General features: G+C 23.0%; 3 protein-coding genes across 3 annotated transcripts in view; 2 read left to right on the forward strand and 1 right to left on the reverse strand.

Moving 5' to 3' along the window:
- The window catches only part of Spri (Src homology 2 domain-containing protein sprint), a 328,447-nt gene that overhangs the window by 179,373 nt on the left and 125,304 nt on the right, over positions 1 to 23,770 (reverse strand). The gene's annotated exons all lie outside the window — the stretch shown is intronic.
- On the forward strand, positions 1,351 to 7,301 carry LOC140668980 (uncharacterized). Its single transcript, XM_072898348.1, has 5 exons — positions 1,351 to 1,635; positions 2,337 to 2,661; positions 3,836 to 3,894; positions 5,688 to 5,790; positions 7,089 to 7,301. Exons 1-5 carry the CDS (start codon positions 1,594 to 1,596, stop codon positions 7,166 to 7,168), a joined length of 609 nt encoding a protein of 202 aa, XP_072754449.1. The 5' UTR covers positions 1,351 to 1,593; the 3' UTR covers positions 7,169 to 7,301.
- On the forward strand, positions 17,519 to 22,488 carry LOC140668949 (venom allergen 2-like). The gene is made up of 5 exons (XM_072898298.1): positions 17,519 to 17,663; positions 18,680 to 18,764; positions 19,195 to 19,244; positions 20,063 to 20,180; positions 22,019 to 22,488. The coding sequence occupies exons 1-5, from the start codon at positions 17,631 to 17,633 to the stop codon at positions 22,159 to 22,161; spliced, it is 429 nt and encodes a 142-aa protein (XP_072754399.1). The 5' UTR covers positions 17,519 to 17,630; the 3' UTR covers positions 22,162 to 22,488.

A 23,770-nucleotide genomic window follows, 5' to 3' on the forward strand; every position in this document is an offset into this window, starting at 1 on the left:
ATTGTCTCTTCATATATTTTGAGTGTACTGTGTGATTATCCTACACTAATATAATATATAATATAATATATAATAATAATAGTAATATATATATAAAGAAGAAAGAGAGAGAGAGAGAGAGAGAGAGAGAGAGAGAGAGAAAGATGTAAGTAATTATATACATGTAAAATTCGAAAATATATAAGAAAAAAGATAAATATTAAAAATTTTTAATTAAATTAAAAAATTTATACAAAAATCTTTTTTTTTAAGAATAAATAACACATCATTATATTTATAAAGAAACTAAATGCAAACTATTACATTTTGTGTGTTAATGTATCTTTTCTAATCTAAAATTAAAAATAATACGGTATCTTGCAAATCTTATTAATTAATATTATATAAATAATTATTCTTCCTTAAAATTTAAAATATGAAAATATAACTTTCTTCTTTTAAAATGAAAAATATAACGTTTTTGTATAGAATAAATTTTTTTAAAGTCTTCTGTAAAATCTCTTTAAAAATTTAACTAAAAAATTCCGCTTTTACAGCTTGTTCTTTCCCGTGACGGTATCACTCTCGAGCTTTTAGTCCATTTAGATAGCTATGGAAACGATTTTTGCTCAACTTATCGAAGTAACAGAAAGATTACAGCAGAATTTGGAATACTCATTGAAAAAAATTCCATAACCGAAAGAAATAATTCCAACTGCATAGCAAACACATATTAATTAAATACATTTTGCGCCACAATATCTTCACTTTTAAGTTTTCCAGCCATTTCTTAAAAAAATATTTATTCACATTTTATACTGATTCAGAAATTAGATTTTCTTACAGTGCAATTTCGAAGCGTTATTTACTAACGAAAATATTTAAATAATATTTCAAAGTATTTATAAATTTTGATAGGAAAATATTAATGTAAATACACATTAGATAATATTAATAGCCGATTGTACATAGATTGTGCAGCGATTCTATGATAAATACATATTATCCAAAATATGTAATTTATTTACGGATTCAACACAAAGTTATAAAAATAATCTGAACTTAACTGTTAATCATTATCGAAAGTGCATTGTCACATCAATTGTTAGTTGCTCGAAGCTTAAGAGGCACTTCGACTGAGCTCTCTAAGTACAGAAATCTGTAAGAAGGAAAAGGAAAGTGAATTAATCGGAAATTGGTTGAAGTGGCCTTTAACATACTAATCACACATATTTCTCTCTCGTGAGTCGCAGATAACTAGTGACAGTACAGATAAGAGAAATGTTCTCATTGGTTACTTTTTTATTCTCTTACCTTCAGTGAATATTAAAACCTCGAAGTTTGTACTATTCCAGAGAGAAAGCTTAAAAACTTCTTGATATTGAGACATCTCTTCTCGTCCCGAGCATATTTGAAAAGACAGTTCAATAATATATATAAGTGAATCAACATTATAAGCAACTCGTGATCCATTCTTTTATTATTAATTTTTGACTTTGATTCATAATTCGAATAAATATCAATCACGACGTGGACACATAACAGTGTAAGGAGAAAAATTTTTCGTAAAGATAGAATTAAGTGAACCTCTTAGAATATTCGAAGACTAGCAGGATGCGACTTCTCGTGCTCGTTGCGTGTGTATTGGCCGTTGCTGTAAGTAGAAAGCTAAACAATAAAATTTTTATATTCTTATGGTAATCAATTTTAGAAATAATATAGCGTATTTTTCTATACCATTCTTAAATGTTAAATAAAATCATGATTATATTTGGTAAAAAATACATCATTTTTTAATTATGTATTTAATAATTATAATAATGTATCATAGGTGTTTATTTTTTTCATGTTTAATACTTGGAAGACATTAAATATTTATTATATTTAATTTTGAATTTTTCTAGTACATACTTTACAATATATTTAATTAAAAAATTCTAATTTTACATAAATAATTATTTTTTTAAAGGAGAATATATATTTTTATAGTTTTATTAAAAGCATATATTTATCAAATAACTATCTTTTTATAAAAGATTTCTATGTAATTTTTTATCAAATTTATATTTATATATATTTATATGTATAAAAATGCAATAAATATAAAAAAATATAAAAACTATCTTGCTTTTACTTCGATTCTTTTGTTAATCAATTCACGAAGGACGATTTTAATATAAGTGGAAACAATGACATCAAAAATGTAATACAATATTGATCTTATCAATATAATAATTGTATAATAATAATTGTAATAATAACTGTAATAATAATTGTTTTTATATATTTTTCAAAATAAATTTTTACTTCTTTTTAAAATTGATATTAAATTATTATTTTATTATTATTCTTCCAAGACTGGTGTTCCAACAATAATTCCAACGACACTCTACGTTGTTAACGATGAAAAGACAAATAACACATCAAAATTGGGCCAAGGCTATACCGTTGACGACGAAAAATCAAATTACACATCAAAATTAAACCAGGACTACATTGTTGAAAACGAAAAAACAAATCCTACATCAAAATTCGACCAAGACCATATTGTTATTTACGAAGAAAATACAAATCAGACATCAAAATTAGATCAAGAATATACTGTTGAAAACGAAAAAACAAATCACACATCAAAATTCGACCAGGACATCAAAGCATGTACCAAAAAATTAAATATCCCTAGTAAGTATTAAATATTCAAATTAAATCTTAGCCTATATTAAGCGGATATAAAAGATTTGTTGCATCTATCATAAATAACTTTGAAAATCAAATTACACAGTTTCAAAATTGTTTCAATTTATCATGAAAATTCCTAAAATAAATTTTTTTTATGAAATTAAATGTATTTTTTAATTTTTTTTTAATTCAGATTATGTACTTTATTTAAAACAGAGGTTTGGCAGCTCCTTTCTCTATTTTATTCTTTATTAAATACTTTTAATTTATTCCATCTTAGGTTACAGTTCACTATGAAAGCGGATCAAGTAAATTCTTTGACGTCACAATTATTATAAATAATAGTGCAATTAAATTTGATTGGGTTTGCAAACCTATATTTTTATGAAGATATTTGAATTGTAATTCGCAGCACTCTTTCTGCTACGAGAGAGGCACTACCATTGGCCCAATTAATAGTTTTTTGCCTTTTTCATACGCGATTTCATCAAAATAATTTGAAGTTACTTTTGGAAATTTTATTCGACAATGAATATCTTCTTTCATTTATTTTTCGTATTATTAAACGTCTGAAACTCTTTTTTAAGTCGAGGGACAAATATTTTATAAGCAATGATAGTAACATGGACGTCATATTTGAAAAATATAAGATTTTGTTTCTTAATTCTCCTTATGTTAATTTTTTGTGTCTGAATAATTCCGAGAAGTGATCTGACCACTTTCCTATTCTGGAGTTAACTTACATTGATTTATTGTTAAAAAGTTCAAAAAGCCAGACTATATTTTACATAGCAATATAATTTCTAAAATTAACTGTGAAGATGATAACACTTATTTATGTAGGACACATCACTAAATTATTAAAAACTAGAATGAAAAAACATCCATACAAGGAGAAGTATGTCGCAACATTCTGTCATTAATCATAAATTAATACTGTCATAGATTAATACTCGCATAGATCTGGTTTGTACTTAAGAATACTTTTGGCGGTAAAAAATCAAATACATATTGAAACAATGTACATAATACAAAAAAATATAAGCAACATTGAAGCAGATATAATGTTTATTTAGAAAAAGGAAATATATTTGAATTTTAATAATTTATATAAACTCTTAATTATCAGATTATGTATTAAATCGCATTTCGTCATTTATGTAATTTATTATTTTAGGTTTTGTAGAAAAAATGAGTGTCTCTCTGCTGAATTGTATTTATGAAACAAATTCTTTGGTATGTAAATTTATGCATGGAAAAATTATTTCATAAAAATTATCAAAATTTATTATAAATTAATATAATTATTAATCATAAAAATTATCAAATAAATATTAAATAATGCAATTAAAACTATCAAATCTTAAAAAAGAAGATAAAATTCAGCCAAATGTAGCTTCGTTAAAAATGAACCAAATTTAAGCTACAGCCGGATAAGCATACTAAAAATGCCCCCGTCGAGTTTTTAAATAACATTTGTCCTGTCATGTGCTCACTGTAAAAAAAATTTTAGCTCTCTCTATTATTTCCTGAGTTATCGAGAAGAACGTCATTTTCAGTTTTTATTTTTCTTTTCTGTAAATATTTGAGATAATCTCATATTGATTTTTTTTGAACATTTATCAACGAAAGACACAAAAAAATATTTTTCCATTAATCTTCAATAAAAACTCGATTTTTTAAAAAAGATTGAAATTAAGAAAAGGTCTTTTTAAAAAATATTCTTTTTGTGTCTTTCGTTGATAAGTATTCAGAGAAAAATGGATATGGATTTCAAATATTTACAGAAAAGAAAAATAAAAACTGAAAATAACATTTTTCTTGATAACTCAAAAAATAATATAGTCAGTAGAGATTTCAAGCTTAAAAATTATTCATTCATTTATCAGCATCTGCTAAAATTTTGAGGAAAATTTTTTTTTTATGATATAATGAAAGGCCAAGTATTATTTGAAAACTCGTCGGAGACACTTTTTGTACGCTTGTCTGGCTATAGCTTATAAAAAAATAATTTTTAAGCTTGAAATCTCTACTTTCAAAAGCTCATTATATTAATTATTATAATTATTAGCCATAAAAATTATGAAATATTAAATAATACAATTAAGATCAAGACTTAAAATAATAAGAAATATTAATTGTAAAAGTTACTAATATATGTCTGTTTTAATTACTCGCATAAAGTTAGTATTTTCATATATTTGATATTTATTAAACAATAAATAATAAATAATACATATGTATCTGTGGCAGAAATTTACATTTGACGTAATAGATAACAAAAAATTATTCTTTTTTTAAAATAATTACAGAAAAATTAATTCTCACAAATCGAGAGAATAACTATTTCATATATTTTAAGCGTTTTGTGAAAGTTTAGATAATTCAATATTTCTTAAACATTTTTGAAATAAATATTAAATTATTATTATTATAAATATTAAATTATAAGTTTTAAATACACTCTTCACAAAATATAGAACACTTAGTTTAAAAAAAAAATAGACAAAATTTAGCCAACTGTAGCTTGGCTAAAAATAAACAAAATTTAAATCTAAATTTAATTTGAAAAAAGAAGTCCAAATGCTCATTTTTTATTTAATGAGCAATAACTCTGTAAGAAAAAATCGTAGGCAAATATTTAAAAACAATTTTGTAGGGAAAATTTTGAACTTTTACACTAAAAAGTTTAAAATTTTTGTCAATTTTTTTTAGACATGTTACAGCCCCATAAATTGAGAAAAAATTTCTCATTTTATCTAGCTTGTAGTTTTTTACATGTAAGAAATCCAATCAAACTCACAGAAACATAAAAATAATAATAAGCTTTCAAGAGTAGAGATTTCAAGCTTTAAAATAATTTTTTTAATTTAAATTTTACCCGCTTTTAACAAGGCTACACTTGGCTGAATTTTATTTTTTTTTTTTATTTTGAGTTTCGGCTAATTTTTTTGTGAGAGCTGCACAAGTACTGAAATATGTCATATTAAGGTATCATAGATCACACTATGTGTTTTATTGCCTTCTAGATCGACGAACATGGTTTGATAAATTTGCATAAGTTTTTTAACTATTTTACTTATATATTGTCCGACGACGAGATGGATGAAGTTATCTTTTGTTTCTCTCAAGGTATTCAACACATATATTTAATTTTATTTTTTATAAGGTTTATTAATAAATATTTTTACAAAATTTTTTATACACATACATGTATTACAACATTAGAATTCAATTATTTTTTATTTAACTAATTTTGATATAATTTAGTATATTTATAAAAAAAATTTATGTATATATATATATATATATATATATATATATATATATATATATATATGTTTATATACACTACGCAAAAAAAATTAAACTTTCTTCCATATAAAATAGGCTAATTATCAAGTAGTTATAACTTTTTTTAGAATAATGAAAATAAGATCAATAAAAAAGTGTTTCAAAGCTTGAAGTTTTTAGTTACAGAATCTTTAAATTTCAATTCTTTCTATTTCTTACAAAATTACATTGTAAGAAAACGACGTCCGTCGATTGAACAAACTTTTCAAAAATTAAAAAATTAATTGAATCGACGAACGTAGCTTTCTTTCAATGTAATTTTGTAACAAATAGAAAGAATTGAAATTCATATAAAAATTCTAAAACTAGAAACTTCAAACTTTTAACCTTTTAACTTTTGATCTTATTCCGATTATTTTTAAGGAAGTTGCAACTACTTGAATATTGGCCTTTTTATATGGAAGAAAGTAGCTCTTTAATTTTTTTGTGTAGTGTATATATGTATACAGAATGGTATTTTAAGTGTCGCATTGAAATGTCTCGAAAACCAAGATTTCTATCAAAAAATGATTCAGACGTAACTACAAATTCTTTAATAGTATAAAAATTGGATCTCAATAAAATTAGCTGATTTTTTTATATGTTGTAGTTTATGCTTTGGTAAACAAAAAATGTAATAAGCTGAAAGCTAGAACAGTTTTTATATTTGACTAGTTTACGGTCATCCATATCTTATATATGTAAATATAAATACTCGATAACTTCGAAATATCTAACCCAAAGTGGATAAAATTAAAATGTTTTTAAAAGATATATAAAATGACTATAAAAGTATGCAATAAAAAATATGGGATTCCGTTTAAAAAATTCAATGTGTGATTTTGCCTCGACGTCATTCGTCCTAAAGTCAAATTGATGAAGTCAGTAAATACATAGATTCTTTTAAACTCTATAACTTTTATCTGAAACATTTTTTATAAAACTCATATTTTTCGAGATATTTTGGCGTCCCTGTACTTTTTCCACATCCTACATAATGTAAATTGTATATTGTAATTTTTAATGTATTAAAGTGGCATGTGCAAAAATTACTCGTTGATTTTCAAGACGAGATATTAAAGGAACTTTTTTTTTAGTGGAAAACCTGATTAAATTAAAATACGTGAGTTCCATAATACGAAGGAATATGAACATACAATGCTTATTATACCTTTAGCTATAACGCTTTATGAAAACTACTAAACAAACTGTTGGAATTTTACACGGAAAAGAGCTTGATATATCCATATAGATATATTTATTGTGAACAATGGCTGATAAATGTAGCTTCTTCTTACAACAATATACGTTTGTATATTTTATAATAATAAAAGATAGATGAAAAACAAAAGCGTCGATAAAAAGTTATTGCCCTCTGTCCATCGCATTACCACCCGGTAAAAAATTTTTACATATAATCAGACAAAAATGGTCGTATCTAATTATACAAATTTATATATGAAATTTGTCCATTTTATATATAATTATATATAATTATATATAAAATGATGCAGGCATTGTGTATAAGTATGTATAAGTTTACATATTTCTAATTGCAGCTATCAATCCATTTATAGGTATATAAATATATATAACGTTTTATACGGTGTCATCTATAATTATACATATTTTTACACAATTGTGTAGAATACTGTATAATTATATTCAATTCTGCATAACTATACATAAGAAATTTTTTTTTGGGCATTAGTGATAATCAAACATAAATTATTTATTCTAGATTGATTTGTTGCATTATTACGTTCTTCACCTACAGATTGATCTCGTACTTACAAAGTTTAATACTGTTATGAAATATAAATAATATTATTCAATAGTAGTTTGGTTATCATAAAATATATTAATTGGTTTGCTAATATATTCCACACAATTCAGTTGAGTAAGCATATTTTGAATCCATATGATATCTTTGACGATTTCTGAGATTGCAAATAAATCTATTTCAATACAAGTTCAATTTTCCACAGATCGTTGTTTTTTACCTTTCCAAGATATAAGGAAATTACTTATGAATATAAGGCCCCCTGAAATAAATTTTCCTTTTTCACCATTTCCCCAATTAGAATCAGAATATGCTTTTAACAATCCAGATTTACGATCAAAATAAAGACGTTTATTTCTCGTTCCATATAACGCAATACTCTTTTACCTAACATATAATGCCGTTTTTCTGAGCAATAATTATATTGCAATAAATATAAAGTCACAAATGCAATATCAGGTCTCGTTCTATTTGCATTATGTAAAAGTTCTCCAATTAATTCCTGATATTGATTAGCATCGTATTTATCACTAGTTCCTTCAGATATTTTTCGCCTGTTAAAATCAGAGTTAATCGGAGTTTACATTCTAACATTTTATATTTGCTTAATATTTTCTCTATATGCTTTGTTTGACTTTTAAATATATATCGGAATTGTCATTCTTTATCTCCATACCAAAAAACATTTTTAATTCCCTAATTTCTTTGATTTCAAATTATTTTCGTAATGATTTAAGTATTTTTTCACAAATCCGACTATTATCATTTATCGTAGTGAAATCATCTACGTACTAGCTAAATACAAAAAAACATGTTTGATTAGGATTAATAAAAATACAACTTTCTGAACTTAAAACTTTTAAACCATTTTTTAACAATTCTTCTTTCAATCGAAATTACCAGTTCCGTCCTGATTGTGGTAATTCAAATTACAAACTCCTTTTAAGTTTACATATTTCTCTTTTTTCAAATTCTGGGGGTTCTAAGTAAACTGTCTCTTTTAGTTTATCATATAAATGTCAAAGAATCTTATATTTAGATTTTTCTTAGCAGCGATTGCCATTAACGCTCGTCATGCATCAATACTTACAACAGGGGAATACGATTCATCATAATCTATGTTAATTTGATTATATCCTGCCGCTACAAGTTTCGCTTTATATCTAATTCTACCATTTTCATTGTTTCTTATAACATCAAATATCCATTTGACTGTTTTTATATTTCTCGGACGTTCTATTATATCCCATACATTTAATCTTTGATACCATATATTGAAATAATTTGCCTCGAAGAAATCAGCGAACTGAAGGTGTGCGATTGGCGCACTCAGAGCTCCTAAAGAGGGAGAATCATCGAAATTTAAGCGCTCAAGTCAACCAAGCAGTATGTCGCAATGTCGGAAGGATAACTCAATAAAGCAGGCGATAATAATAAGTCTTCCAAAATATCGATCTATCTTAAATTATGTAATAAGTAAAATTGTGAGACGGAGATATTCGAGATTATATTATGACTTGTATTCTTGACTAACCGCGGTTCGTCCGACAATCGTCGTCGCGTTGTACTTATAATCATATTAATAAAGAATATATAATAAGATATAAAGAATAATAAAGAATCAGAGAAAGAGAAATCGCGTGTTCAATTATTAGTTATAGAGCACTTATAAACGTGGAATATCATATATCTTGAATAATCTCACTAAATTTATCAGTAATTATACCATTATCCTTTTTATTATTTATACAAGTGTTATTACATTCATTGATGTTGCCTTTTATTATAGGTATCATATTAATAATAAAATGATCATTATATCGTTCTTCTTTCTCGACGTCGATTGTAAGTGTAAAGCAAAAAGAATTTAAAATTTGGGAACCTCAAAATATTCAAAGAATAGCAGGATGAAAAGCTTCGTGATCGTCGCATACATACTGACTATTGCCGTGAATAAAAAAAACAACAATTAAACTATTCATGATATTTCAAATTAGATGTTTCGACAACAAAACACACTCTCGTATTATTTCTAATACTGTATAAAATCATACGTAAATTTTATTAATCTTGTTTATTAAAATTTGATGTAATAATCTACTTCAATTATCGATTCATTTAACTTCAAATTACTGTAAAAATATTGAAAAATCAATAGAAAAAGTAATGACTTGTGTCATTACTCTAAAGTAGTATACATTTTTTTAATTGAACAATATTGATCTGCAATAATATTTAATAGAACAACTAGAATGTTAATAATAAAAAATTAATTATTGTAATAAGTGTACAAGCATGGACGAAGATACTTTGAAAAAGATATACTTAACGTTACTTTAGATAAATAATTTTACATAAATTTTAATTACAAATACATAATTATCATATGTACTATCTTATAATTCATATATTTTGCAGCGGAACCTATGTGATAGAGTGTATGTTGCATCAAGTCGGCTTGGTATGTATGTTTACACATACGAATATTTCTCAATCAAAGTGTCAATATTAAATAATAATTAAAGCAGTAAATTCTCAAAATAATAAAAAACAATAATTATGCAAATTATTAGTCTATCTTCAGCATAATTAACATTAATGTATTTAATCTTTATTGAACATTTATGTAACACATTCCAATCCTAATGATAATATTACGTGACAAGTAATTAAAAAAAAAATTGTTTCTTCCTTGTTTATTTAAAAGAAAATTAATTCTTAAATCGCAAAAATAACGTACTCTAATATTTAAATCACATATAATTTGAATAATTTGTACAAACTTATATTTTTAATTGTTCTTTTATTTTTCGGTGTTAAATAAATATTATTAAAATACGCGTTACACACATGTCATTTATTTTCTAAATTGTTCCTATATTATTTAATAGACATTAATCCTAAAATTAAGAACAGAATTTTTATAACAACTGTGTACCATCAAAATTTAATAATTATATACAAATAAATATATAAATACATTATTTAATTTCTCAAACAGTTTAATATAAAGTAATTATATAAAATAAGTGTATTATGCTCTTTTACATGCTTTAAAGACACATATAAAACATATATATGTGTGTATATAATTAGTACATTTAAATGATTTTAGATCGACGAAAATACAGGTGTACTAAAAAGGGCTGAGAGTTTAAGATATTTAGAAAATGTTATCTCTGATCCGTACAATTTACGGCGAACACAAGACAGAGTTGCCACTTGCATTGATCATGGTAATCAACGTATACATTTTATTTTATTTTTATGTATATTTTATCAACAAATCCTTTATACATAAATATATAATACGCAAGATAAGGCACGTAAAACGTGACAAGCTTTATTTCTGAAAAATATAATTTTGAATATGTAAAATTATCTTTTTTATTATTATTTTTATTATTTTATTTTATTTATTTTATATAATTTAAAATAAATTTTATATGATTTAAAAAATTTCAAATACATGTATTTACAATTATTTTAATATTATTAATATTATATACATATATTAAATTTATTAATATTAAAATTTATAACATATACATAAATACATATATGTTGTATATTAAAATTGCAATAACTTGTAAGACGAGACATTAAAGAATTTTGTTTCTGTAATTGCAGCGAATAGAGTTGGTGGAACCAACAGGGAGAATACAATAAGAATCATAAAATGTTCAGCACCAGTGGTAGCGTTTATTGACAAACTAGAATAAGAAGAAGAAATATATAAAAAGTATCTAATATCTATTATATATAATATCTATAAAAATCAGAATTATGGAATTCGCGCTGCAAATGAAGTTTTTATTTCAAAGTGTGTTATTGCTTATTTTACAGTATCATTACTTAAATTTTCACATACAATTCAGTTTTATGTACTTATACATATGTATTAAGTTGTTTAGCATAATTAAAAAACTAAAAATTTCTTGTACTTAGTAATAATTTTTCATGTATATTTTCGAAATATTTTTCGAGATATAAGATGTATTATTTTCCATAGATTTTGTATTCCGTGCAATTGCATTGGTTGCTTTTATTTTTAAGCATAATAGACTATTTAAATAATTAATTTTGAAGATGTAAAATTATTTTTTTTATGATAATAACGAATCACACAAAAAATTTGCCGTATTGTGTAATGTTTGTGACAATCATTATGTATAAAGTACATCTATGTTAAACAACGATAATGAGAATTGCGTGACAAATCAATCTAACAGTTTAATTAATTTAATAATCCAAGATTACAAAAATATTGTACTTATGCATCGCTAAAAATTCTAAGAAAATGTAAGGAAAATACAAACTTAGATCTGTGTAAACATAATTTCATGTCAGTCCCGCTATCTTCTTTTCAAACTGCGGAAGTTTACTATGATAATTATTATATTTTGCAAATAATTAAGCAAAAACAGCAGCAATCAAGCACACAGATAAACTCGTTCGATACTAATCCGAGTGTTCTATCATCAATTCTACAAATCTGTTTACAAAGAAATTAATAAAAAATGCAAATGTATAATGACGCGTTAATAATCTCATTATATCATACATTATCTTCTAATTATATATATGTACATTTAAAAGATCATAATTAGAAAAGTTATAATTAGACAGAATCAGAAGAGTTTTATGTATAAGTACTGAATATAGAAATAAAATAAATTTTTATATGATATTAATTTATAAGATACACAGAATATATTTAGAAGATATTTTCGTATATTGTATAAGAAATTATTTTTATTTTTAGAGTTTACGTTGAGCTCTGTTATATATATAATAATATTACGTGCATACATATTATCTGATTAAAATGTCATATGTCACGCTATCATGTACATTTGTTAATAATAAAAATTTTCAAATTTAAATGCAATTAATGAGACAACACAAACACACACACACACAATGGTTGCGTTTATCATGTTATAAATAGATTTATTTAATAAATCTAATTTAATTTGATTTATATTATAATTAAAAAATTATATATTGGATTATGTATTATACAATTTAATTGTATTTGAAACAAAATAAAATATTTATAATATTTAAATTAGCAAAAACATGGTTATATGTGCCAACGGTATATGGTGTTTGCCCATCTAACAATAAGTACTTGACCATGCCCAACGTTGCTCAATTTCAGTGATCGATCATACCACACTTAAAGCACCAAGTTCTCCTCCGATCACTGAAGTTAAGCAACGTTGGGCATGGTCAGAAGCTTTTGTTAAAATACAACTAAATTATATAATATATAATCAAATATCTAATTTCTTAATAATAAATTCAATAAAATTAGATTTATTAAAATCTCTGTTAAACTTTTCAGGATATAAAACAACTTTTTTAGATTAAAATATTTTCATAAATTTTTATACTTACTTATTGTTAGTTAATTTTTTGATATAATTATTTTTGTATATAGAATATATTTTGTATTTAGAATATATTTTACACAATATTAAAATAATTAGAAGAGTAACTTTTACTTTTTTACTGATTTTTACAACTATGTGTTTTCTTTACACCAATTGATTTCTCTCATAGCTCTGTAAAACGTAAAAGCATAAAAGTAAAATCGATTTTATGCGATATATTATTGTGTAAGTGCTTTATGCAGACGTACAATACGATTATATATATAATACGTTAGTGCACAATCATTTTTCTGCGCAAAAATGTATCTGTACTGTGAATTATTATTTGCGCTTAATATGTAAGACATATATAAATAAGCAAGACTTGTTATGCATCATGTAATTAAAATTATCAACAATCTAAATTGCGTAAAACAATGTAGACAAACGATTATATTATTGGCATGTTATAAACAAGTAAATGATTCACTTTAAATAATTTATTTTTTACAAGTTTAAATATATAATAAATCATATTATAAAATAATAATTATATATATAGGGTAATTCATTAAAAACTGCCATCTAAATATTTTCATAAATATTAATTTTACATAAAAATGTTTCAAACAAAAATTGTTTGACTCGAAGAGAGAAAGAATATAAACATATTAATTTAATTGTATGTATAAAGATTGACTTAATTTTTTAAATAAAACTACTCTGATTTTTTATATAAATCGATACCTCGCAATATTTTGCATGAAAAGTTATGAGTATAGTAGCCTAAAATTTTTTATTTAATAAGATATTTCATATTTCAATTGACATAATTTTTTTATATAAATTATGAAATATTTCGTAAAATACTCATTTTTCAATTATCTTACCTCAATACTTTTATGCACAAAATAATGAGAGAAATTAATTGGTATAAAGAAAAAACATAGTTGTCTTAAGAAAAAAATATGTACTGCTCGTTGCAAAAAATTCATTTTTTTTAAATAGCTGTGTTTTAACAATCAAATTAAATTAATATTATGTATTTTATATTATGTATTTTTTTTAGACTAATTGATCTCTTTCATTATTCGGTGCATAAAATAGAAATAAGAAAAAAATAAGCATCCGAGTTATAAACCATTGAAAAAAAAGTTTTCAATGAATTAAATTTATGATTAACACAACTATACTTTTCAGTTAATTTTAGATAGAGTTTACTTTAATAAAATATTAATTTTGTTAATTACAAAGATATATAATAACTAATACCGAAAGCTTGCAAATCATGATAACCTCTCTCGACATTTTCGCTAAAAAAATTGTTTTCAAATTGGCCACAAAATTTGCTCTTAAAAAGAAATTCGGAAGTTTTAGGGCACTCTGTATATAGATTTAAATCAAGAAGCATTATTCAAAGATTATTTTTCCTGTTGAAGCAACAAACCATAAAGATTCGCATATATTAATTTTTGATAAACTTTGCATAAAAAGTTTATTTTTGGTACACGATAAGATGAATAAAACTATCTACTTTATATAACATGTACAAGGCCGGTTCTTGCAAACATGCTATGTCTAACACGCAAATGTAAAATTTTAAGAGCGTAAAAATATTGCAAAATAACTTGTCAGATCCATTACAAAATTTACATTCTTAAGAATAACTTATAGTCATTATTTTATAAATTTATTTACATCTTTAAAAACTTTTTAACATTGTCTAAAAAACTGTTGTATCCAGTGAAACAAATTTTTCGTAACTAAAATTAATAAAGAATAGGGTCTATTTTAATTTTTTTTATTATTCTAAATAAAATTAGAGCTTCTAAAAACATTATAAAAATATTAATATATGCGGTAGAATCATTATAACAACATAAAAATAACTTAAAAATAAGAAGCGTTTGAAAAGAGCCAGATAGCGCGCCATTAGCTCATAACGTCACGATATATAATATAGCTTGCATTATAAGCAATGAATAATGCAAGAATTTGCAATTAAAAACAAAAAGGTGTATATAAATACTGTTTCGTGCCAGGATGTTTAAGTACAACAATAAAAATTCTTTCTAAAATATTCGTGAGTGTTCCAAAAGGAGAAACATGAAAAATTTGGATAAAACAAGTTTGACATAATCCCAATAAAACACCATTAATTGCACCTTTTTATTGCTGCAAAGATTATTCTGACGTAAATATGTTATAATAATTATATATACAATAGATTTCCGAAATATTAATTTAATTTTTGTAGTTTTATATATTTTTATACGAATAACAGATTTATGAATATATCATAACCTTATATATGTGTAAAATATTATTTATGAAAGTTTAAAATGGCAAAATTTACATTGTTTATGCATTTAAACTTATAGTTTATACAAAGTTAAATAACATTTAATATTAACTATTTTAATTGCAAGAATAAGATTTAGAAAATTATATGCGAATAAAACTCGATTCAAATACAGCAATATTATTGTTATCTTCGGTAAATTATTGGATTTTGTTTGTACAAATCCTTGATGTCGTATCATTACGCAAATTAAAAATTAATTTCATAAAACAAATATTTGTATATGATGTTTGTATTTCCACACAGTTATCTGAACTTGTGTCATATATCGTGACGTCATATCACATTTGGAGACACATGATATTTTTCAAATTTTTAATGATTTTTAATTAAATATTGAATAATATATACATATTAAATATTATTTTTGTAGTGTATTCGACATTTATATTACTTAAACTTAATAAATAAAATATATTTATAATATTTTATTTTTTTGTGAATGACCCTATGTGATCTTCTATAACTCAAGATCGATTGAGACTTTTAGGTATAGAACATGACCTTCGTGAAAGTTTAGATTTATTTGATATTGAACGATTTAGCTAAAAAAAAGTGAAATAATAATAAAGAAATTCTTTTGTTTCTTTGTTCAACTTTTTTAAAATTTGGTATTCATAAATGTACATTTTTTTATTCTTTCCTGTTCTTCAAAACAATCACACAGGCGTAAAAATTGTTCTCGTAGATTATCGACACTGAATATGCGCCGCTGTAAATTTTCGAGAAGAAATAAGAATAAATCACTATGCATGATTTATTCATCATGGATTTACCGAAGCTAGGATCATCTTAAATGTGTCGTGTGAACTTAGTGAATGTAATCTTACTCGAATCTTCTTTTTTCTCAAACCTTGAAAATCTGCTGAGATTGAGATGAAAATAATATTTTGCAAAAAATAACGCAAAGATCAGGTAAACTATTCATTTTCTAATCTGTATAACATGTGTAACTTGTATAACATCGTTCTAAAACTAACAGGTTAAAAACACTTAATTAAAAAACTTGTATTGTTTTTACAGTTTTATAAAATGTTAGATTAACATATTTCTAATATCGATAGTAAAATATTGAAAATAATTAAATTATTAGAAATTTCTCTCTTTTCTATCTCAAACCTTTAACTTTGTTTGTATTAAATGTCAAAATCAGAATTTAAGTAACTTAAATAAATAAGAAATTGTAATATGCTTCTGTTGATAATATCTGTTATATTATATGTTATAAGAACTAGAATAATCTTTTTTAAATTTTTGAAATGTTTGGAGTGGTAGTGGTACTTCAGAACTGATTGTGAGTTAATTATCTATTCTTATCAATTTTATCAGTCATTGCTACCCAAATGATACAATTTTTATTACATAATTTTTATATAAAATTGTGATTCTAGAATATATTTAGAAGATTATAAATATACTAAGAAGACCTATTTCAGATAATATATAATTTCTTTGTAAAATTGTGATTAAAATAAAACAATGAAACAAATATAAAAGAAAAAATGCTAGTACTCCTCAATAATTAAGATAGAACTTTCAGATCATGATCTATAAATATATAAAGTGTTTAGAGGATAATGATAATAATTACGGATAAAGCTGGAGACCAAAAAGTAGACTTTCAACGCTTGGCAGATTTCAATATAAACAAGTTTATCCTACTTTGGAGCTGAGATAAATAAAATAATTGTAAAATAAAATGCAACACAAGCTATACAAAGCTTACAAAAATATGAAAAAACAAGAATCACTAAGTACCAGAACTGATAATCTGGTATATATAAGAGAATATTTATTTCTATATAGAAGAAATAAATTATATTTCATTTTTTATTTTATATTAAAAAAGGGTTTTTTTTTTCATTTATAATTAAACGTTAAGCAATAAATAAAGATAAAATAAGATAAAGAGACACGTATTAAGATACATGTTTGGTTAATATCTTCTATATCAATACATACTCATGATTTCGAGGTTATACGTATGTGTACCATCACATTTGCGTTTTTAATTATCGGGACCGTTATCTACGCTTATAAATAGCGGTTCAATTATAAATACGTAACAGTGTGAAGAAATATTAGAATCTGTGCTCAATACTCGAAAATTGACAGAATGAAGAATTTCATGCTTATGGCATGTCTGCTGGTACGTAAAAAACTTGTTTTACAAACATTGTGTGAACTATATATAAAAACGATATAAAAGTAACTGAAGAAATTCTTAGATTGTAAGAAAAATTTAAATAAATTCCAAGTTTGTGTTTTCTGTACTCTCGAATTTTGAGACGTCATAACTGCAACTAATTGCACACCGTTAAATATACTTACTTACATTGAATCTTCTCTAATGTTATCGCGATTTTAACAGTAAAAAATTTGATTAAAAAAATTATTGGAAAAACTCTTTAAAATAATTCACAAATAGATTTAAAAACAAAGCGTTTAATTTAAAATTTTTATTTAAAATGTTTATCTTAAACCATAAAATTAAAAATATTTTAAAATATGGATTTTTACATAATTCATTACCTTTAAACTGTAATTTAATTTGTTTTAAGAACTTTGACATTCTATTTCATATATCAAAGTGTTTTGGCAATAAAAGTAATTTTTTACATATTTGGATTATTTTTATTTATTTTAATACTTATATATTATTCGTCCCACCATTGTTGATTAATTTATATTTTATTATATTTAATTCGCATTATGTCATTATATGTATGTTATTATGTAATTCGATGTTCTTATTTTACTTAAATGATATCGTTTTATATTTTATATATGGTATACATGATTCATGCGTGTATTTATGATATCTACATGCTTGTTTTGAAATTTTAAATATATCTAGTCGGTTTTTATATCGCAAAACATTTTGTCAATAAAATATATTACATACAATATATTATATACAAATACATAATGTAATATCATGTTATTTCTTTTTCATTAAAAGTAAATAAAAAAATATATATTTTTAAGTAAACAAAGTGCAGACATGTGTGTGTACTTAGATATTACTAATCTGCGCAATAAAGATAACAGAAAAACTGATTTCTCAATGTTAGCAAAAATACAATAAATCGCAAAAAAAGTTCGGTAATATATTAAATTTAAATAATTACAAAAAATAAAAAAATAATTTTTTTTTACTTTCAGGCAATTTCTTATGCAAGTAATCCTGCAAAAGTGAAGGAACTCTACGATTACAGCGACATTTGTTTCCGAGAATTGAATGTGCCAAGTTAATATCGATAATATTATGATTAAATATTGATATTGGATATTAAATGGATTTAAATTATAAAATACTATATTAATTGAATAAAGTAGAAAAGAACATTTTTAGGGTTTAAAATTTTCAAGTAATATTATCAATATAATTATTAAGCATTTTTAAATCAAATTCTTCTATATGTTTCTTTAATAATAAAAAAAGGAACATTTTTTTTAAAGCAATAATATTCTTACATTAAAACAGAATTTAATATTAGTAAAATGAAACAAACTTTTTGAACCATGAATTTTATTTAAAAGATTTGAAAAATAACATTAAATAAATAAATTGTATATTCTAATTTTTAAACAAATTGTATTTTATAATTTATTTAATTACCAAATTATAAGCATGTACAATATAGAATTATCTTATCAAACTAATTTATATATTTTAGATGAGTATACACCATTTGTGGCCAAATGTGTGCTCCAAAAACTCAAAATGGTATGTATACATATTTATTACACAAATATAGTATATAAATTTATATACGAAATGCATTTTGAAAGTGTCAATATCATTTTATTTATTAAAAAAAAGACTGCAACTTGATTTTTTGTTTAATAATTTTGTATAATTAATTATTACACTCTCTTGTGACTAATTACAAATACTATTATCAATTAACTAATAATATGTTGTTGTATGTATGTAATTAAAAATTATTCAGAAAATTAAAATAATTTTTATATTTTAGAAACTAAAATAATTTTTAATATTTATTAATAAAAATAAAATCTTAAAATTAATATTATTAATATTAAGATATGATACATAGCTAATACATTTTATTCAAAATAATACTTGTTTGTTTGATTTTGTCTTGCTACACACGTATAAATCGATTTTAACGGTAACAGTCATATATTTGCTTTGTAATTATAGATTTTTAAAATAGAATTTTTATTTTAATGTAATATTTATGTATTAAAAACAATTATTGTTCTGCATGTAAGATTATTCGATCAAAATGTTTGCGAAGTAAGTAAGCAAAACTATTGATAACTCAAGAGCTTTTTATAGATAAATACAATTTTTCACGTTTAGTAACACGACATGAGAGATAACATTAGTACGTATCTCATAATTTTTATGTAATTTTTAAGATTTTTTAATCATAACTTTTAAATTACATAACAATTACATTAAACACAGATGGTTTTTAAATTACGATTACAATTATGATCATTTTTGTCAACTTATAGATTTGTTATATTTATTTAAAATAATAAATGAATAATATTATTTTTTCAATCTTTTAGATCAATGAACAAGATTTACTTAATAAAGATAAACTTATGCCATATTATGATAACATTATTTCTGATGAGCTCAAGTTGCATCAAGCGAAATACATCGTTTCCACATGCATTGATCGAGGTAAACAAAACATTTATAATAATGTTCATTTTATATAACAAACATGTTCTATTATTTATATTATATTTTACACTATTTCCTATTATTATATTTTATATAATATTGTTATTATATATACATAAACATATGTATGTATATATTACTTAATTTTTACTGTTTTATTTTATTTTTTATATATGTATATTTATATTTATATATTACTCTTATACACTACGCAAAAAAAATTAAAGGCCCCTTTTTTTCATATAAAAAAAACCAATTTTTAAGTAGTTGCAACTTCCTTAAAAATAATCGGAATAAGATCAGTAGAAAAGCGTTTCAATGCTTGAAGTTTCTAGTTTAAGAATCTTTAAATGAATTCCAATTCTTTCTATTTGTTACAAAATTACATTGTAAGAAAGCAACGTCCGTCGATTGAACAATTCAAAAGTTTGTCTAAGAATATCGAATTAAAAAGAAATCCTAGTACAAAATAATTACCAAAAAAATTTACGTTTTAAAATATAAACCAATCTTTAAATTCTTAGTTGCTTTCTTGCAATTAAAATTTATTCTCTAAATTTTTTAAAGTGCAGTCTAATTTCAAACAAATAATTATTCACTTAAAGTAATAGTGAAAATACTGCTACGTTAATAATGAAAATTTATTTTTTACAAAAGTGACTCCAAGGATGTATCTGAGCTATCTAAAAATGGTACAAAATTGATGATTTTTTATTAAAAAAAATTAAATTTGATTCACTAAATCATTAAAGAGTAATTATTATTTTAATTATGGCTGATTTTACAGTTATTTTTACGAAGGAATGCGATTTTCTCGAATGTAATAGATAAAAAAGTAAATGGGTAAAAAAGTTATGGGTAAAGGAATAATTATTATATTAATTATGGCTGATTTTATACGTATTCTTACAGAAAAACGCGATTTTCTCGAATATAATAGGTAAAAAAATATTGAAAAAATAGTACCAATAATTTCACTTTTTCATATATATAGATCTTGAATTATCGAAACTTTTTGCAAAAGTTGATTAGTTTTCACAACACGGTTTTAGAAAAATTAATTATTATTCATAAAATTTTACTATTTTCATAATGAGTAAATTATTAGACTGTAGAAGTGCGGCAATGTCGTAATTAGCTAAATGTGTCAAGTGAACCTAGTATGTATATATGTATATAAATATGTTCTATAAGTGTATATTTTCACTCACAATTTTATGTTCCATAGATAAGTCTTCATGACTTTTGACATCGCGATAGCAGTAACCTTAAATTAATCTCTACCAACTTACAAGCCAAATGTGTTACGATATTGCCGCGTTTAAACCATGGAGTGTCAAACATAATATTAATAATAAATAATATTTATAGTTATTGTTTAAATAATATATATTTACTTTTTTAACTATATTTCAATTACTTTTTCTATTTTGCACTAACAAATAATATTGTTAAATAAATAAGAATTTTATTTTATAAAGTTTAATTCAGGGCATTTTCACTGCCAAGAGTTTTATTACAAAAGATTGAAAAAGCGCAAATAAAGCTAAAAAATGTTGAAAAAGTGGGAAATAATGTTTTAAAAGAAATATATTATGTTAACTATTGTATCAGTTTTCACTGGATTTACTTATACGTATAGCGTAAATATGCAAGTATTTCGTATTTAGGGCACTTTTGTCAATGATTGTACCTCAGATACATCCTTAAAATAATTTATGCAAATATACATTAAAATAATTTAAAATTATTTAAAATAACAAAATTATACACACTACGTGTTTTTTAAAATAAAATTAATTTCTTTTAATAACATGCTTCATTTCAAATTATAGCTAATCAAGGTCCAGGAAGCAACGACGAGAAAACTATGTTAGCTATAACGTGCGCAATGCCAGTAATACCTCTATTTGATAAACCTCTTCAAGAAAAAGTCAGTGTAATAGAACCAGATGTAAACATATATAATAAGATATAAAAGAATCTGATAATATATGTAATTTTATGATTATATACATATAATAATATCTGAAAAATGGCGCAATATGTAAACAGATCTAGCCAAATATGATTATATAAAAATAGGATCATATCACGCCAAATTTTGGATATTATTATATATGATCAAATCATATTGCGTCAAATTTCAGATTTAATTATATGTATATGGACAAATTATATTATATGGTATATGATCAGATTGCCCCAAATTTTAGATATAATTATACATAATCATATATAATCATAATAAGTTTATTTTTTCTGGGATCAAATAAAAGGGATAAAAAAAAAGAGCAGCTATTATATATTTCTTTTTATAAATATGTATAATATCCATATAAAATTATATTATTAAATTACAAAATTGTAATATTTTATATAAAATAAAATAGCGATACAGAGAATATGCACTTCATTAATAAATACTAACCCGATAAAAAATTTCTTATGTATAGTTATGTAGAATTTCGCTTGAATTGTAATTGACTTGTATGCCTATATTTTAATAAAATATACATACTTAATCTTATTTTAGAAAACATCATATAAAAATACCTGACTCTAATATGATCATAATACTATAATATACAGATTCATACTATAATACATTTAAAATATTAAATACCCGGTAAAAAATTTCTCATATATAATTATATATAACAATATAAAAGTATATAGAAATATATAAAATTCTGTATAAGTTATGTATAGTTATGTATAGTATGCATAATTTTGTATTATCATTGACTGACATCTAACCAACATTAATATAAAATTATATATAATTATACAATAAGTCATATATTATTATATATAATTATACATAACTTATATAAAATTTTATATATTTCTATATAATTTTATATGGTCATATATCATATATGATTATACATAACAAATTTTTTACCGGGTATGATATTATTATTTGTTATAATAATTTACATACAAAATATTTTATTATAAAATAATTGTATTAAAATTAAATGAATTACATAAAAACAATTATAATTTATTTTGTCCTTTCTTCTTAAAAATAAGAACATATAAGAAATATTTTTCTAAATAGAAGAGAAAATCCTTCTTTAAGCTTTAAATAAAGCTTTTAAACATAGAAAGATATAATAAAATTTTTTTTAATATGTAATAACTAAATTTACGATAACTATATAAAAAAAATTGAGTTTAAAAATAAAAGAAAATGTATCTTATTTCTTTTTATTAATACAATAATAACAGAGTATTATGATTACGTAATCAAACTTAGAACGTGTTTTAAAATTAATATACAACATTATTTTATTTATAAAATTTTTTGAGAAATTGTATAAGTTTTATCGATTTAAAATTTTGTGTAATAGATTATTAGCAATGGGGGTATTTTTTGCACGCTTAATTTGTAGTTAAATTTGCTGCTAATAATTAAACTGAATACACACACACACATATATATATATATATATATATATAAACTGAATATATGTATATATTTCCAGATATATGTATATCTATAATTCTTCATTGTCGCCTTTTTTTCAAATATTGATTTTTTATTCAGATATTTTCTTTTATTTTTTAAAATTATTATT

Source organism: Anoplolepis gracilipes, chromosome 8 (assembly GCF_047496725.1).
Source record: "Anoplolepis gracilipes chromosome 8, ASM4749672v1, whole genome shotgun sequence".
Taxonomy (NCBI): Eukaryota; Metazoa; Arthropoda; class Insecta; order Hymenoptera; family Formicidae; genus Anoplolepis; species Anoplolepis gracilipes.

Bases quoted from the DNA above. Each gene is read 5' to 3' on its own strand.
- LOC140668980 (XM_072898348.1), top strand. From the start codon at position 1,594: ATGCGACTTCTCGTGCTCGTTGCGTGTGTATTGGCCGTTGCT. The intron at 2,662-3,835 runs GTAAGTATTAAA...TTATTATTTTAG, and splicing joins CAAAAAATTAAATATCCCTA to GTTTTGTAGAAAAAATGAGT. The intron at 3,895-5,687 runs GTATGTAAATTT...ATTGCCTTCTAG, and splicing joins TTTATGAAACAAATTCTTTG to ATCGACGAACATGGTTTGAT.
- LOC140668949 (XM_072898298.1), top strand. From the start codon at position 17,631: ATGAAGAATTTCATGCTTATGGCATGTCTGCTG. The intron at 18,765-19,194 runs GTTAATATCGAT...TATATATTTTAG, and splicing joins CCGAGAATTGAATGTGCCAA to ATGAGTATACACCATTTGTG. The intron at 20,181-22,018 runs GTAAACAAAACA...TTCAAATTATAG, and splicing joins TTCCACATGCATTGATCGAG to CTAATCAAGGTCCAGGAAGC.